At 40.8% G+C, this 17,551-nt stretch overlaps 1 protein-coding gene across 1 annotated transcript in view; it reads right to left on the reverse strand.

The window, feature by feature from the left end:
* Positions 1 to 17,551, reverse strand: part of ITFG1 (integrin alpha FG-GAP repeat containing 1) — a 526,073-nt gene that overhangs the window by 362,642 nt on the left and 145,880 nt on the right. The window contains exon 7 of the mRNA XM_029608474.1: positions 4,139 to 4,200. Coding sequence (XP_029464334.1) covers positions 4,139 to 4,200 — 62 coding nt within the window. The remainder of the gene's footprint in view (positions 1 to 4,138; positions 4,201 to 17,551) is intronic.

A 17,551-nucleotide genomic window follows, 5' to 3' on the forward strand; every position in this document is an offset into this window, starting at 1 on the left:
TCCTTGGCTGCCTCTGTGAAGTCAACACCCCGCAGCAGTCCCTGTCAGGGTATACGCCAGAGGCGTAGGCTCCCCAAAGCCATGCCCTCCCAAGTGGCAAGCCACGAGGTGGGCAGGGTCCATGATGAACAGAGCCACCTGCCCTACAAGCCTCAAGAAGAACATTTGTGGGAGAAGCCTGGCCCGGCCTCATAACAGAGTTGCTGTGCCGTCTAGATGAAAGACGATAGCTGAGCCGGATCGCACAACAGAGTTGCTGTGCCAGCATGCAGAACGGATGGTGTACTCTCAACCATTTTCATTCGGCACAGTAACTAAGAAGGTCTCCTCAATGCTCTGCACATATTCAAGATTCCTTTAACTCCCCTCCACTCAGTGTCCACCTGCTGTCTCTTCTCATCATGTCTCATCTCCTACTCAATGCAGCTGGGGTCTCCTCTCATCTCCTGTAAGTGCTGCATCCATGTTGCTGGTTCTCCTCCTGGGCTTCTTGCTGCATGCATGCTGCTGGGTCTCCTCCTGGGCCTAAGTGCCTATCACATTGTTGTAGGGCCAGTATATGTGCAGGCTAGCTATAGCATTAAGGAGGTCAGATGTTCACGACTGCTACATCACTGGAGGGTATTGGAACTATTGCGTGCCATGCCTCACAACCCAGCAAAGCCAACTGGTGTGTAGTGGCCTGCCAACCTTGAGGAGATATATAAGAGCGGTCACACACCTGTGTTACCTGCAAAAGCCATACCTCATGGTGTGCATGCAAATGTCCATGGCAGATGTGTAGTTTGTCTTACCTGGAAAACCAATTGAGAGCCCACACACAGGGAACATGGCAGGCCCCCAACATGCATAGGAAACTGCTTATAGTATAGGTGTGTGAGCCTATACAGAAACAGTCTGTGACAATTTTCTTCGCACCTCTGTAAGGGACTGCACATGATGGTGCTGTGCCGGAAGTGTGGACAGTTGAAGCTTGTCAATCACCTGTGACATTAAAATGGCACCCGAGGGGAGGATAGGATTGGGGCGATTTAGCTTATGAAGATGTTCTAAGCATATAGGGGTAGATTTTCAGACGAGCGCGAACAGCCTACTTTTGTTTGCGCTCCAGGCGCAAACAAAAGTACGCTGGATTTTAGTAGATACGCGCGTAGTCGCGCGTATCGGCTAAAATCCTGGATCGGCGCGCGCAAGGCTATCGATTTCGTATAGCCTGCGCGCGGCGAGCCGCGCAGCCTCCTAGGCCGCTCCGAAATCGGAGCGGCCTAGAAGGGAACTTTCCTTTGCCCTCCCCTCACCTTCCCCTCCCTTCCCCTACCTAACCCACCCGCCCGGCCCTGTCTAAACCCCCATCCTACCTTTGTCGGGGGATTTACGCCTCCCGGAGGGAGGCGTAAATCCCCGCGCGCCGGGCCGCGACCTGGGGGCGGGTACGGAGGGCGCGGCCACGCCCCCGGGCCGTAGCCACGCCCCCGTACCCGCCCCCAAATCGCTGCCGACACGCCCCCGCAACGCCACACACTCTGGCCCCGCCCCCCAACACGCCTCCTGACACGCCCACTCCGAAAACCCCGGGACTTACGCGAGTCCCGGGGTTCTGCGCGCGCCGGTGAGCCTATGTAAAATAGGCTCACCGGCGCGCAGGGCCCTGCTCGCGTAAATCCGCCTGGTTTTGGGCGGATTTACGCGAGCAGGGCTCTGAAAATCCGCCCCATAGTGCCTGCTCACTCATAGGCCGATACAGTACAGTGCAAATGCATGTTGAGGGCCCCTAATAGGGCCCTCAACATGCATTTGCATGTTGAGGGCGCTATTAGGTGCTGCGGGTTGGACGTGCGTTTTCCCTTACCCCTTATTCAGTAAGGGGAGGAAAACGCAAATGCATGTTGAGGGCCCTATTAGGTATGCGCGCGGGATACAGAAAGTAAAATGTGCAGCCAAGCCGCACATTTTACTTTCAGAAATTAGCGCCGACCTTTCTTCCGGCATCGGGAAAGTGCACAGAAAAGCAGTAAAAACTGCTTTTCTGTGCACCCTCCGACTTAATATCAGAGCGATATTAAGTCAGAGGTCCCGAAGAGTAAAAAAAGTTAAAAAAAAAATAAATAAAATTTTGAATTCGGCCCGCGGCTGTCGGGCCAAAAACCGGATGTTCAATTTTGCCGGCGTCCGGTTTCCGAGCCTGTGGCTGTCAGCGGGCTCGAGAACAGACGCCGGCAAAATTGAGAATCGGCTGTCAAACCCGCTGACAGCTGCCGCTCCAGGTCAAAAAGGAGGCGCCAGGGACGCGCTAGTGTCCCTGGCGCCTCCTTTTACCCGGATCTACCACTGGACCTAATTTAAATACTGAATCGCGCGCACCAGCGAGTGGCCGGCGCGCGCCGGGAGAGCTCTCCCGCAGACTTTACTGTATCGGCCCGACAGTGAGCTTTATGTGGAATGCATTGTTGGCGTCAAAGTTTGCCACACTCTGAAGCATGGGGATAAAAAGCCTTGGCCAGGGTCAATGGGCTGCATACGTGACTGTTCAAACCACTTGTCATGCCATCGATCCTTTCCCTCCCCCTGCATCCATTTGGGTGCCATTAGCCACAAACACATAGACAAAGATGGAATACAGAAAGAAAAGTGTGTCTTACCTTTGAGCCAAGCATCACCAGGCTGGCCAGCCTCAAAATTGTCAAAGATTGGTTAAGTATAAAGGAATCATGTGCGGCTCCCGGCAACCTGGGCACGATGTCAAGGATGCGCATTTGAGCGTCGCACACCACTTACACGTTGATGGAGTAGAAGAACTTTCTTTTGCGGTACGTCTCCTCCCTCTGAAGGGGTGGAACGATGGCCACTTGAGTGCAGTTGATTGCTCTGACAACATTGGGAAAGTGTGCGAAGGCATAAAACCCTCAAAAGTCCATCAAGACCTGCCTGTCACGAGGAAATTTAATGCAGTGAGGAATGCGGTCAGTGACTGCTTCAATGACCTAGTTGAGATAGCGTGAGAAAGTGCTTTGGGACATTCCCCCCACCACCCCAACTGTGGTTTAAAAATTGCTGTTTGCTGTGAAATGCAGGTCGAGGACCGGATCCAGATCCCTCGGATGTTTTCATATAATTCCAGGATTGCCCGAGAGCTGAGCCAATACCTGCTAAGCACAAAGTCCTCTGGCATGCCCCGCAGGGATATTTGTGGAGGAAAGATTTGCTCCCTGTATCTCCTGTGCCATGGACGCCTGTGTGGTGGACAGTGGCCCACGCCCTGAGCCCACGGGACCCGTGGCTCTTCCTGCGCTGCAAGTACTTCCCTAGGAGGCTGTGGAACAGCCCTTGGTTGTTCGGGTTCCACGTGTTGTCGTCTACAGCCGAGGCATCCAGTATGCCATCACAATTACATTTGCAAGAAACAATATGGTTTCAGGAAGGTAGAACAGGTATAATCAGGTGTTTTTATTGGCCCAGGTAGGCCTGGTATGTCCGTGATCATAGCTTTTTTAAATTTTGTGTGCTATGCGCCGCGATATCACGCGCAATAATTTCTTTTTCCACCTTAATGCCCCAAATAGCACAATGTGCGATGCGCTATTTATCTCGTGCGTTATGGCATTATCACACACGATAGCACCATAGCAGCGCAATAATGTCCTAACGTGATTTGAAAAATGACCCAGATAAATCTATAACTGAAGAAGCACAACCTCTTTCACGTCACTTTGTTTTACATTTTGCCAGTCATGTTTAAAACCAGACTAAAATTAAAAACACTAGAGGCACAAAGAAGAAATGAGTTTTCGGAAAGCTTTTTCTTCATAAACCATCGTACTGTCAAATTAAATGACAGTAACGTACAACAGCTGACACCACCACGGGAGCCCTGTTAACATGTGCGTTAGGGCGGACTGATTGGTGTAATTGGCAGTAATACTAAAATCCTACAGAGGAATTGGTACTGAATGAATCATTTCCTCTAGCAGTATTCAGCAGTTTGAATGCAAGAGTGCAACTACAGTCTCTTAATGTCAATTGTGTTTAATCATGAAACTGTTATCAAATAATATCTTCGTTTTATGTATTATTAAAACTGAGTGTTCATCACAAATCAAGATAGAGTACACTATGTACTTCAGATTCATTTGCATCTTACCTTGTTCTCCCATATTTCAAACTGAATTTCTTTGGTTTCCAATTCAGTAGTAAGGAACAAATCTGAAAAGACAAATTACATGGAATTACAAGAGGCAGTTCTCTTTTACAATACACCTCAATTCTTAGATCAACCTTAGGAGATCATTAGTTAAATAACTTCGGAGAAGCTCTGAAGTGGTTTTGCAGTCATTAGCATGTGCAGCTGCAAAAAAACCTGGAGACCTTGGTTCTTTCCTCTATCCATCAGTGAAATCCCAAGAAAGTCATTTAACTTTCCTTTATTTAAAATTAATCTATGAGAACTTTAGGGAAGGGGTAGTGCAGTCATGTGAATTATCTTGTACAAAGTTGTATACACTGAAAGCAATACATAAATAGTGCATGTGTGGCATATATACCATGGTATATAAATGAATATATTCTGAAGAATCTGGAGACAAGTGCATCCCTAACTTTGGATAACTGCTATGTTGTTCCAATAAAAGGAATCACAACCTATAGCAATACAAATTATAATGAGTCTTAATGCTGTTGGGAGATAAGGTACCAAGCTTATCTGAGATACACCACAGATATAACAGTCATTTAAAGAGGTACCAGCACAGTTTACTCAGTTTTCCTAGATCAATCTAATATATTACTAAGTATTTTTTTTCCTTTTCAGCTTGACAGTTTTTTTCCTGTTAATTTGGAATTTGTGCTGCGATCTGGTGCCAGAAGCCTTCGATTTTTCCTCTATTTTATGTCTCCTCCCAACTCACTTAGTCTAGTCATTGCAGTGACAATCTTTGACTGGAATCACACATAATGGTTCCTTCAGGAGCCCTGCAGTCATGGGTCCCAAATTTGCCTGCTAGGTGCCAGCACTGTATGATGACTAGGACTCTCTCTCCCTACGGACATAAGAACATAACAAAATGCCATGCTGGGTCAGACCAAGGGTCCATCAAGCCCAGCATCCTGTTTCCAACAGAGGCCAAACCAGGCCACAAGAACCTGGCAATTACCCAAACACTAAGAAGATCCCATGCTACTGATGCAATTAATAGCAGTGGCTATTCCCTAAGTAAACTTGATTAATAGCCGTTAATGGACTTCTCCTCCAAGGACTTATCCAAACCTTTTTTGAACCCAGCTACACTAACTGCACTAACCACATCCTCTGGCAACAAATTCCAGAGCTTAATTGTGCGTTGAGTGAAAAAGAATTTTCTCCGATTAGTCTTAAATGTGCTACTTGCTAACTTCATGGAATGCTCCCTAGTCCTTCTATTATTCGAAAGTGTAAATAACCAAGTCACATCTACTCGTTTTATTAACCATTCCCTTCCTAATAATTCCTAACATTCTGTTTGCTTTTTTGACTGCTGCAACACACTGAGCTGACGATTTTAATATATTATCCACTATGATGCCTAGATCTTTATCCTGGGTGGTAGCTCCTAATATGGAACCTAACATCATGTAACTAAAGCAAGGGTTATTTTTCCCTATATGCAACACCTTGCACTTTTCCACGTTAAATTTCATCTGCCATTTGGATGCCCAATCTTCCAGTCTTGCAAGGTCCTCCTGTAATGTACCACAGTCTGCTTGTGATTTAACTACTCTGACTAATTTTGTATCATCCACAAATTTGATAACCTCACTCGTCGTATTCCTTTCCAGATCATATATATATATATATTTAAAAGCACCAGTCCAAGTACAGACACCTGAGGCACTCCACTGTTTACCTTTTCTACTGAGAAAATTGACCATTTAATCCTACTCTCTGATCCTGTCTTTTAACCAGTTTGTATTCCATGAAAGGACATCGCCTCCTATCCCATGACATTTTAGTTTTCGTAGAAGCCTCTCCAGAGGGACTTTGTCAAACGCCTTCTGAAAATCCAAATACACCACATCTACCGATTCACCTTTATCCACATGTTTATTAACCCCTTCAAAAAAATGAAGCAGATTTGTTAGGCAAGACTTCCGTTGGGTAAATCCATGTTGACTGTGTTCCATTAAATCATGCCTTTCTACATGCTCTACGATTTTGGTCTTGCGAATAGTTTCCACTATTTTTCCCGGCACTGAAGTCAGGCTCACTGGTCTTTAGTTACCCGGATCGCCCCTGGAGCCTTTCTTAAATATTGGGGTTACATTGGCCACCCTCCAGTCTTCAGGTACAATGGATGATTTTAATAGGTTATAAATTTTAACTAATAGATCAGAAATTTCATTTTTGAGTTCCTTCAGTACCCGAGGATGCATACCATCCAGTCCAGGTGATTTGCTACTCTTTAGTTTGTCAATCTGGCCTACTACATCTTCCAGGTTCACGGTGATTTCGTTCAGTTCATCTGACTCATCACCCCTGAAAACCATCTCTGGAACTGGTATCTCCCCAACATCCTCATTAGTAAACACAGAGGCAAAGAATTCATTTAGTCTTTCTGCAATGGCCTTATCTTCCCTAAGAGCCCCTTTAACCCCTTGGTCATCTAATGGTCCAACCGACTCCCTCACAGGTTTCTTGCTTTGGATATATTTAAAAAAGTTTTTATTATGAGTTTTTGCCTCTATGGCCAACTTCATTTCAAATTCTCTCTTCGCCTGTCATTATCAATGTTTTACACTTAACTTGACAATGCTTATGTTTTATTCTATTTTCTTCAGATGGATCCTTTTTCCAATTTTTTAAGGATATTTTTTTGGCTAAAATAGCCTCTTTCACCTCACTTTTTAACCATGACGGTAATCGTTTTGCCTTCCTTCCACCTTTCTTAATGCGTGGAATACATATGGACTGAGCCTCTAGTATTGTATTTTTAAGCAATTTCCAAGCCTGTTGAATACTTTTAACCTTTGCAGCTGCACCTTTCAGTTTTTTTCTATTTTTCTCATTTTATCAAAGTTTCCCTTTTGAAAATTTAGTGTTAGAGCTGCAGATTTACTTATTGTCCCCCTTCCAGTTATTAGTTTAAATTTGATCATGTTATGACTGTGAAAGCGGTGTCCACAGCATCCCAAGTCGCGGCCAATCAAGGAAGGGAAACACTAGGCATGGCAATTGAATTCCAGTCTTCGCACGGTGGTGTATAGCACTATCACCACGTCAGCCCAATAAGTAATTTCTTAATCAAGATAATTATTCCACACAACAATAGAACCACAACATGTTTTTCAATTTTCAGTATTTCAGAAAAATGCAGACAAGTACCTCTGGAACAGACAGTCTGGCAAATTTCTATATTGGAGAAATGTAGTTATAAATCATAGTTTTACAGTGAATGATTTTACAAATGTTGATTAATAGAGTTATTTACCAGCTAACAGCAAGGGAACTTTCATACCTCTGAGTTCATCCATCCACAGACTACATTTTCCTTTCTCCCTTTGCAACAAACAACATATGTGAAAGCAGAAAAAGACTAATTGATCCATCCAGTCTGCCCACGTATTTCTGTCCATGCCGTCAAGGATATATCCTAGCTACCAGCCACAGAACATGACCACTTGTGGGATATCACTCCTCATCCAAGATTATTTTTATAATCTTCCTTCTCTGTACTCCATCCTCTTGGGAAGAAGAGTATGCTTGATCCCCTACTTAGTTCGTACACAGCATCCAAACTATTTGTAACCACACAACCTTTTAATAAGATATCAATAGTAGCATGACTAATGCTTGAACATTGGGCCTCTTAGCACCCAGCATAGCCTGCCAGAGAGACCCAATTATGTAAACACATACATTTCTACTAGAACTTCTCATTATTCTTCTACTTGTCACCTGCCAAAGACACCCAGCTGCATGGTTGCCTGAGTTTACACTAGGAATTCTAGTAATTACAGTACTGTTAATTCTACTATTACAGCTTGCCTGACAGATCTGCCTGTGGGGTTGCTTGCCATTTTTGCAAGATTTTCTAACATTTCATATTGCCCACTTTGTCATTCGTTCTGGCACCTCAATAATTGTTGAAAAATTTTAGTGGAACACTTTAAGCAATTGCCATAGATAACATACTATCACGTCACTTTTCTGTAATTAATGGCCCTTTGTCCTTATCCCATGCATTCTTGAAGTCTGTTACCATTTTAGCCTCTACCACTTGATCTAAGATGGTATTCCATGCATCCACCGCCCTTGTGGTAAACATATTTCCTGACATTGCTCCTGAGTCCACCCACCTGGAGCCTTTTCCATACAAAAAGATTTAGAGATCCATATTCAGAGGCACTGAGCCAGAGAACTCACAAGTTATCCAGTTGAATGAATATATGGGCACTTATCTGGCTAAATGTTAGTCAGATATCTTATTATCCAGTTACAATTTGGCCAGATAACTTAGACGCATTCTGGGAGCATTGCGAGGGGGAGTTACATTAGCTGGAGATGTTAACTTTGCTAACTCTGATATTCAGAGTAAGTCGGATAACTTATGTTAAGATTGCCAGCTATATTCAATAGTGTGGCTGCACTTTTAGCTGGATAAGTTTATCCAGCTAACTTTGCTATCTGGAATATGCACCCCTTACTTTTTGGATTGTGCGTGATAACGATTAGACCAAGCATCTTGAACCTGCTCAAAGGGAGGTCTGCTCAAAGGGAGGTGCTCTCCACACTGGGTCTGCTGTTAGTCCCTAGGGGCTAATGCAAAGACTTGGCTACCCCTCAGGGAGGTACAGCTGTGTTTTTACATTACTAGGGGGTCAAATGCAGCTTCTGTGGCTTAATATGATTTGTGTTTACCTCACTTTAACATAACAGAGTTGCTTTTCATGCATTTGCATGTGACACAGTTCATTGCTATTTTTTTATTGTGGTAGTCTGCATTAATATGGATTAATGCATAAGTTCACTGTTAATGTGTGTTAAACATGCATTGGTGCTGTTGTGACCTTAATGCACTTCAGTACTCCCCCTGGGGGGGAGGGGGGGGCGGGTTCTTGGCCTCAGAAGACTGCTGCATGGCTTGACTCCAAACAGAAAGACAGGCAAGGAAGAGAATATTATTGAAGACATATACTGATGGCTCGCAGGGTTGTAGGATGGTTGTGTTCTAAATGATACGTTTGAAATGGATTCTGAGAATAAATAGGGTTTTCAGACATTTCGTTCTAATACACTGAAGTAGATGAATGTTCTGAAGGACAGAGAGAGAAAAAGAAATCTTTTAAACAAAATTAGGGATTGTCCCTCTAAAAGTAGTACTATTGGTCACCCCTACTGGAAATAACTTTAGACCTTTCCTGCGTAGTTCATTATATATTATCTTTTTAGTTGCTGCAGGGTCCTGGATCTACACGACTCAATCATGGAACAGAACATCTGTGTGTGGGGCTGAGTAATATCTTGCACAAAGCTGGAAAGGGAGAGAGATTTCAGAAAGGAAACTAAACACAAGGAAAGAGATATTTTAAAGTTGAATTATTTATGGTAGGGTTGATAAATATAGGGAAGAACTAGAAGGCCTATGGCAAAGGGAAGTTGTACCTTACTGTTCTATCAGAATTTGTTGAAGGTATGAGCAAGCATGTGGCCAAAGGTGAGCCAGTGGACAGTCTATCTGGATTTTCAGAAGGCATTTAATAAAATACATCATGAGAGACTCCTCGGAAAATTAAAAAATGTCATGGGATAGGAGGCACTGTCTTGCTGTGGATAGATAACTGGTTAGAAGATAGGAAACAAAATGTAGAACGAATGGTCTGTTTTCCCATTAGTAAGAAGAAAATAGTGGAGTGCTTCAAGGATCTGTACTGGGACCATTGTTTTTTAACTTATTCATTAATGATCAGGAAAAGAGAGCAACCAAGGAGGTGATCAAGTAACAGAGAACACAAAAAAAATTCAAATTAGTTAAACACAGGCAGACTGTGAGTAACTATAGACTAGGGAACTGGCTGTCTAAATGGCAGATAAAATTTTATGTAGACAAATGCAAAGTAATGCACATAGGTAAACTAATCCTAAATACAGAAACACAATCGGGCTGATACAGTAAAAATCACGGGAGAGCGGGCGAGCGCCCGCTCTCCTGTGCGCGCGATTCAGTAAATTAATTTATTTAAATTAGGGCCCGCGGTAAAAAGAGGCTCTAGGGACACTAGCGCGTCCCTAGCGCCTCTTTTTTGACAGGAGCGGCGGCTGTCAGCGGGTTTGACAGCAGACGCTCAATTTTGCCTGCATCGGTTCTCAAACCCGCTGACAGCCGACCCCAGATTTTATAACATGCGCACGGCTGCACGCATATGTTATAAAATCGCGCACACAAATGTAAGCCCGCGCGTACTTCTTAAAATCCGGCCCAATATTATTATAAGAGTCAACTCAATGTATATTGGTGTGAACTCAATGTATATTGGTGTGTTTTGTCTTGTCTTAAACATCCTGTATGAAATGTGGTTTCTTAAAACTATAAAAAGTTTTAAAGTTTATATATTTTATATTTTGTTTTGTACAGCAAATATAACTAATGCAGATTCTCTGTGAATTTTGTGTAAAGACCAAGCATTAAATCATCCTTTCACAATTTGCATTAGAAAAACACATTATTGGGTAAAAAGGTCTTATTTATTTTAAAAGATTTCTAGCCTGCATCCTCTTTAGTTTGGGGCTGCATAGAATAAAACGTGCAAAAAAAGTATATAACTCAATGGGACAAGTACAATCAATGAACAAATTTTAGTATTAAAGATGAACTTTTAGTTACAAAGAGATCTAGAAGGCATTGTTGAAGAGCCAGGATTTCAGATCTTGTTTAAATGTCTTGGTGTCAGTAGTAGTTCATCAACAAAACAAACCTGTGAATTAAAAGGGACTATCAGACATTCATAACTAATGGTTAGAGGTTAACAAGATAGACCAAATGCCTTTTCAAAAAGGAAAGTCTTTAAAGCTTTTTTTAAAGGAACTTGAATCTGGTATTGTGCGGAGTGGAACTCTTCCTTGTTTCAACCATAGGGTAAAGGCCCTTTCCCTGAACCAACCATAGGGTAGGTCCTTTCCCAAGTCTCTGAGAGGGGTACGTTTTGCACAGTGGGCATCTCAAGTTTCCCTTGTTGCGAGAACCTTAAGATCCTTGGAGGGATATAGATCCATGCAATGGACTTTATCTGTGGGTGCTGACACTGTTCAACAGTTTATGAACAACAGTATAACAATTTTAAAGTCAGTTCTCCAGGCTCTCCACTAGCTCCCTATGTAATGGAGAACTGGAGTTATATGTTCTCGTATGTAGTAATGAAAGCCTGTCTTTCTTACTGCTAAAAATCTTGAGCTTTTTGGTAGCATCCGTCAAAGTGACAGTCTAATTAACCAAACATCCTATTAATTAAAGCAAGAAACAAACTAACAGAAAAAAACATTCTAGTAGCTCCATTTACTATAATGTTAACATGATGACAACATAATGGTAATATTATCTATTGCATTTAAATGGAAAGCTTTAAAATGATAATTTGGTTCATTTGAATTTCAAAACTGTCAACCCTTTTGCATTTTAAATCTAAAGTAGTCAGTTGATGCATGAAAATTTAACACTCTACTATGAATATCATTTCTTCTTTAACTTTGACCAGGTATTTTACATATGGATTGAAAATAGTTTCTTTTGCAATTCATTACATGTTATTTCATTTGTAGAAGGCAAATTTCCAATTTCTACACTATAGTTTAAGATAAGAAGAGTATTTTAAATCGACGAGCACTGTGCTGAGTGCATGGGCACTGTTGGTAGTGCAACTGGGAGTGCAGGGAAGAAAGGAAAAGACCCGGGTTTACTTGTGGGTAGCACATTGCTTATCCTCCTATTCCTGGCATGTGGGTTTGGCCACATGGTGAGATCAGTGTGGCATCCTGGGCTGAGCAACTGATGCATTTACTTCTGGACTCTCTGGTTGGACAGTGAGTAGGGTTCAGTGTCAGTCTCTGATGCTCTTGGGAAACACACCCCACCCTTGCTAGCCCTGTGATCCAATTGAGCCATTCAGAAGAAGCTAGACAAGGAAATATTGGCGTTATTCAAAGCAAAAATGGCTGCCCTTGTGTCAGAGGATTTTTCCTTCTAATTCTCTTGCCAAAGCATCGCATTTCTCTTTTCTTGCCAGGGGCTCTGGAGTAAGTGCATTCCACTCTCTCACAGCTGCTGCTTTCCTACCCAAAAATTGTGCCAACTTGGCACGTTTAAAGAAATAAAAAAAAAAAAAAAAAAAGGATTATTTTTGTAACTTTCTTTATGAATACTCAAAACACAGTAAACAATACACCAAATCAATAGTGCAAAACAGAAATGTTTTTTCATTATCACACTCAAAAACTAATGAAACATCTCTCTTCAGGAAAAACTAGTCCAGGTTCCAGAGGTACGGCGGCTGTTGTGCAATCTCTTCCTAGAAAGCCAGGAAAAGGAGGTCACTGTCCTCAATTTCCACTTGATTGACTTTCAATTACAATCTTTCTCTGGAGATCCTGTGGTAAAGTAGAAATAAAAGATTTCCAAGTCGTTAAAAAATCTTCTTGCTTCTTTTCAGTTTTCATGGCAGCCGTCTGAAATTCAAGAGACATTTCCAGTACCTTTGCTCTGTATATCATAAAATCAGGACCAGAAATATCCAGCTATTTTATAAGAATATATTTCCTAGTCATTAAAGCAGCTTTTAACAAATGAAATGTATGATACTTCCCATTAACGTATCTTCTGGCGTATGTCCCAGAACACAAAAAAATTTAGACTTTGGGACAGATTTCCCTGTAAGGGAGGCTGCATAATGCATCATCTTATTCTGTCAAGGAATGAAGGAAACGTACCTGAAGCACTTAAAATAGCATTTATCCATCCACTGCATAAGCAGCAATCATTGGATCCCTCTAAATCTGAGAATTATCAACCTATTTCTTTTTTGCTCTTTTTTCCTAAAATTCTAGAAAAAGCAGTCAATAAGCAATTGACTGAATATTTTGAAGAAAATCATCTTCTTAACCCTAATCAATGTGGATTTTGAAAAAAACCATTCAACAGAAACACTGTTGCTATCCACACCGGGGCTTTGGGTCAAAGCTATCTGTTGGTTCTTTTAGATCTGTCAACCGCATTTCATATGGTTGACTCCACTGGAGGAGTTTGGAATATCTGGAACAGTGTTGAGCTGCTTTAATTTGTTTTTATCAAATTGATCTATGCAAGTAAAGATATGGAAAAGTCTTCAGAGAGGGCATCAATAAAACCAGGTGTACCACAAGAATCCTCTAGTTTCCTTGTTTAATATGTATATAGCTCTGCAAGTTAACTATTAGGTGGCCTAGGATTAAACTTTCGAATATTCGCCGATGAGATTCAGTTCTTTTTTCCTATAAATAACTGGATTGAGAGTTAATTTAAATAACTGGATATCTATCGGCTATAAAAAATTGGTTTTGTAATAGACTCAAGCTGAACATTACAACGTTAGAGATTATCATACTATCTAGAAAGACAAGTATACATCAGTATCCTCCAGTCTGTTTTGATAGACATAATATTTTAGTTTCAGTGAGTGCACATAACTTTGGCGTGAAGTTAGTCAGGAGACTTGATATGAAGTTGCACATCTCATAGTAAAATCGGGCTATTATAAGTTAAGAGTATTAAAAGGGATGACACCGCTACTTGAGCCAGATGATTTCAGATCAGTACTTCAAGCAATGATATTTTCAGGACTGGATTACTGTAACTCATTCCTTTTTGGAGTGCCTGCAGATGCACTAAGAGCATTCCAACTTTTGCAGAATTCTGCAGCAAGAGTATTAAATGACATGCCGAAGTATGACCATATAATACCAATCTTATTAGCACTCCATTGGCTGCCAATTAAATTCAGGATTGTCTATAAGATTCTGACACTGATTCACAAAAGAATCAATAGTGAAGATATCCTCTGGTTAGGAGCAGCATTACATGTATATACCCCACAGTGATTGCTGAGATCATCCAATAAGGGATTTCTTGTAGTTCCGAGTATTCCTCAGGCACATTTAGGAGAGATAAAAAAATCGCAGTCACAGGTCCAATACTCTGGAAAAATATGCTGGAATGTTTATGGATAATATTTGACCCTAAAGCATTTAAAAAGATGCTAAAGATGTGGTGAGTCAAAGGGGCCATGTGAAGAAATCACCTAAATATTGAATTTTGCATTGTTGGATTCATACTTTACTGGAATTGATTTTATTTTATACATATTATTCTATTTGACACATTTTATTTTAGTTTTAGTGTATTGTATTTATAAGTTATTAAATATTTTTATTGAACATATATTTCATATTTTTTGACACAATTGTTTATTGTCCAGACTGACATGTAATGTTTTGTATTGATTGCAATTTATGAATGTCTTAATTGTAAAACCACAACAGACATCCTCTGCCTGCAGGAAGTGGATCATTACTGGGACACTTTCCAGCCGATGTTGAGCAGGTTGGGGTATCAGTGCACGTTTCTCCCCAAGCTGTGGTCCCCTTGTCTGGAAGTAGAGAGCAACAATGGGCCAGATGGCCACGCCCTGTTCTTCCTCCAAGACCGCTTCCAGCTGGTCAGCAGCACCAAACTCAGGCTGACAGCCAGAATCCTGCAAACAAACCAGGTGGCCACAGCAGAGACATTGCAGTGCTGTGAAACAGGTAGGCTGCATTGCGTGGTGGTCACACACCTGAAGGCCCACACTGGCTAGGAGCCATTTCAGTCAGCAAAAGGTTCTGACCTGCTCCGAAACCTGCAGGACATAACAGAGGGGGACGAAGATCCCGCTCATTATTTGTGGAGACTTTAATGCTGAGCCTACTGAGGATGTCTACAAGCATTTTGCCTCCTCCAGTCTGAACTTGAACAATGCCTACAAGGTGCCGAGTGCCGATGGGCAGTCTGAACTACCTTATACCACATGGAAAATCCGCCCATCGGGGGAGAGCTGCCACATGTTGGAACTATATCTGGTCGATACATATTTTCTAAATAAATAAATAAATAAAAATATTAAGTTGGAGGAACAAAAAGGACAACCTTTAAAAAAAATGTTTTTTTAAATATGCTGGTGATCAGGTTAAGAACATAGATGCTCAATTTTATGAACATCCATTTTCCTAACCTGTATTGCTCCATGGTAAGACTGCACCTTGAATACTATGTACAATTCTGGTCGCCGCATCTCAAAAAAGATATAGTTGCGATGGAGAAGGTACAAAGAAGTAGAATTAACTAGCTATGTGATGAATATTAACTGCGAGAAATTAATGAATATCTGAATGTAACTAATATTGAAACTGAGTGATATTGTTTAGTTTAATTGTGAATATAGAGATAAGACCTCAGTTTTGGCAAGAGATCTGAATTAACAGAAACTTCTGATGGCCAATTGGTCCAATCATCGGTCTTATAATCTCTAATTTTAATTTTGATTTTGTTAATTTTAATAAAAAATTCTTTTATTATTGATCATTGCCGTGGTGACAACCTTACAAATTACTTTATTAATTTTAAATTTTTTTACTAAAAATAATGTCTGTTGGTACTAGTAAAGCAACATTGTGAGTTTCAATAAATTGATTATTTTTGCTTTGCTTGTTGTTGTTCTGCCGTCCATATAATTTTGTCGGGATGTAAAATCATATGAGAGACGATGTGAATCATACCGTTCGTCCCATTTTCAATTGCAAGACTGGAAATTAGATTGCTTACTTGCATTATATATTCGGCTGCAGAGAATTTTATATCAATTCAGAGATATATGTCATTGGACTAGTTTTACACAGTTTTATCAGCCAACATTGTGGTTCATTCACACAGAGACATTAAGAGTCTGATAAACTGCTACAAAGTTGCTGAACATTAACATTTTGCTACTTTTTTGAGACGATCGGGTCCATCAGCATAACATAGTTAATTGTTTGGCTAAGCAAATGACTTGCTACTTTGGTTCACCAATGCTACAAAGTTGTTGAATAGTTACATCATGCTATCTTTTTGAGACGTGTTAGTCCAATCAATTAGCATTACTCAGCTAGTTGCTGAACTGAATGAATGTTTTGTCACTTTATTAAGAATCTTAATTTATAGGCAACTAAACATCAAATGTCATCGATTAAGAGTGACTAACATTAACTTCATCAACCTTTAGGAAATAGTGTTTAAAATTTATGAACCAAGTTCAACAACAAGCAAAGCAAAAATAATCAATTTATTGAAACTCACAATGTTGCTTTACTAGTACCAACAGACATTATTTTTAGTAAAAAAATTTAAAATTAATAAAGTAATTTGTAAGGTTCTCACCACGGCAATGATCAATAATAAAAGAATTTTTTATTAAAATTAACAAAATCAAAATTAAAATTAGAGATTATAAGACCGATGATTGGACCAATTGGCCATCAGAAGTTTCTGTTAATTCCGATCTCTTGCCAAAACTGAGGTCTTATCTCTATATTCACAATTAAACTAAACAATATCACTCAGTTTCAATATTAGTTACATTCAGATATTCATTAATTTCTCGCAGTTAGTATTCATCACATAGCTAGTTAATTCTACTTGTATTTATTGTATACTAGTTATATCCCATTTTTTTGGTTATTTTGAAGGTACAAAGAAGGGCAACCAAAATGATAAAGGGGATGGAACACTCCCCTATGAGGAAAGGCCGAAGAAGTTAGGGCTGTTCAGCTTGGAGAAGAGACGGCTGAGGGGGGATATTATAGAGGTCTTTAAGATCATGAGAGGTCTAGAATGGGTAGATGTGAATCAGTTATTTACTCTTTCGGATAATAGAAAGACTAGGGGGCACATTTAAAACTAATCGGAGAAAGTTCTTTTTCACTCAACGCACAATTAAATTCTGGAATTTGTTGCCAGAGGATGTGGTTAGTGCAGTTAGTGTAGCTGTGTTTAAAAAAGGAATGGATAAGTTCTTGGAGAAGTCGATTACCTGCAATTAATTAGGTTGATTTAGAAAATAGCTACTGCTATTACTAGCAACAGTAACATGGAATAGACTTAGTTTTTGGGAACTTGCCAGGTTCTTATGGCCTGGATTGGCCACTGTTGGAGACAGGATGCTGGGCTTGATGGACCCTTGGTCTGACCCAGTATGGCATGTTCTTATGTTCTTATGCACAGCACTGTACTACATTGGCCTGAGTGAGTCTCCTAGTGCACGCAATAGGCAAGCAACATTGTATAAACTAACATCAGAGTAACCCATACTTCCCCTTCTCTCTAAGGATCATCAACTTCCCAAGAGAAATCTGAGCATGCTTTCCTTTCCATGTAAATTTTGGACATATAGACTGGATTGCATTGAAATCTTTTGTCTCTAAAAAGATCGGAAGCATTTCAAAAATATACAACAGCTTCGGTATGATTACAATTTTCAACAGCCA

The sequence above is a fragment of the Rhinatrema bivittatum genome, chromosome 7 (genome assembly GCF_901001135.1).
Source record: "Rhinatrema bivittatum chromosome 7, aRhiBiv1.1, whole genome shotgun sequence".
Taxonomy (NCBI): domain Eukaryota; kingdom Metazoa; phylum Chordata; class Amphibia; order Gymnophiona; family Rhinatrematidae; genus Rhinatrema; species Rhinatrema bivittatum.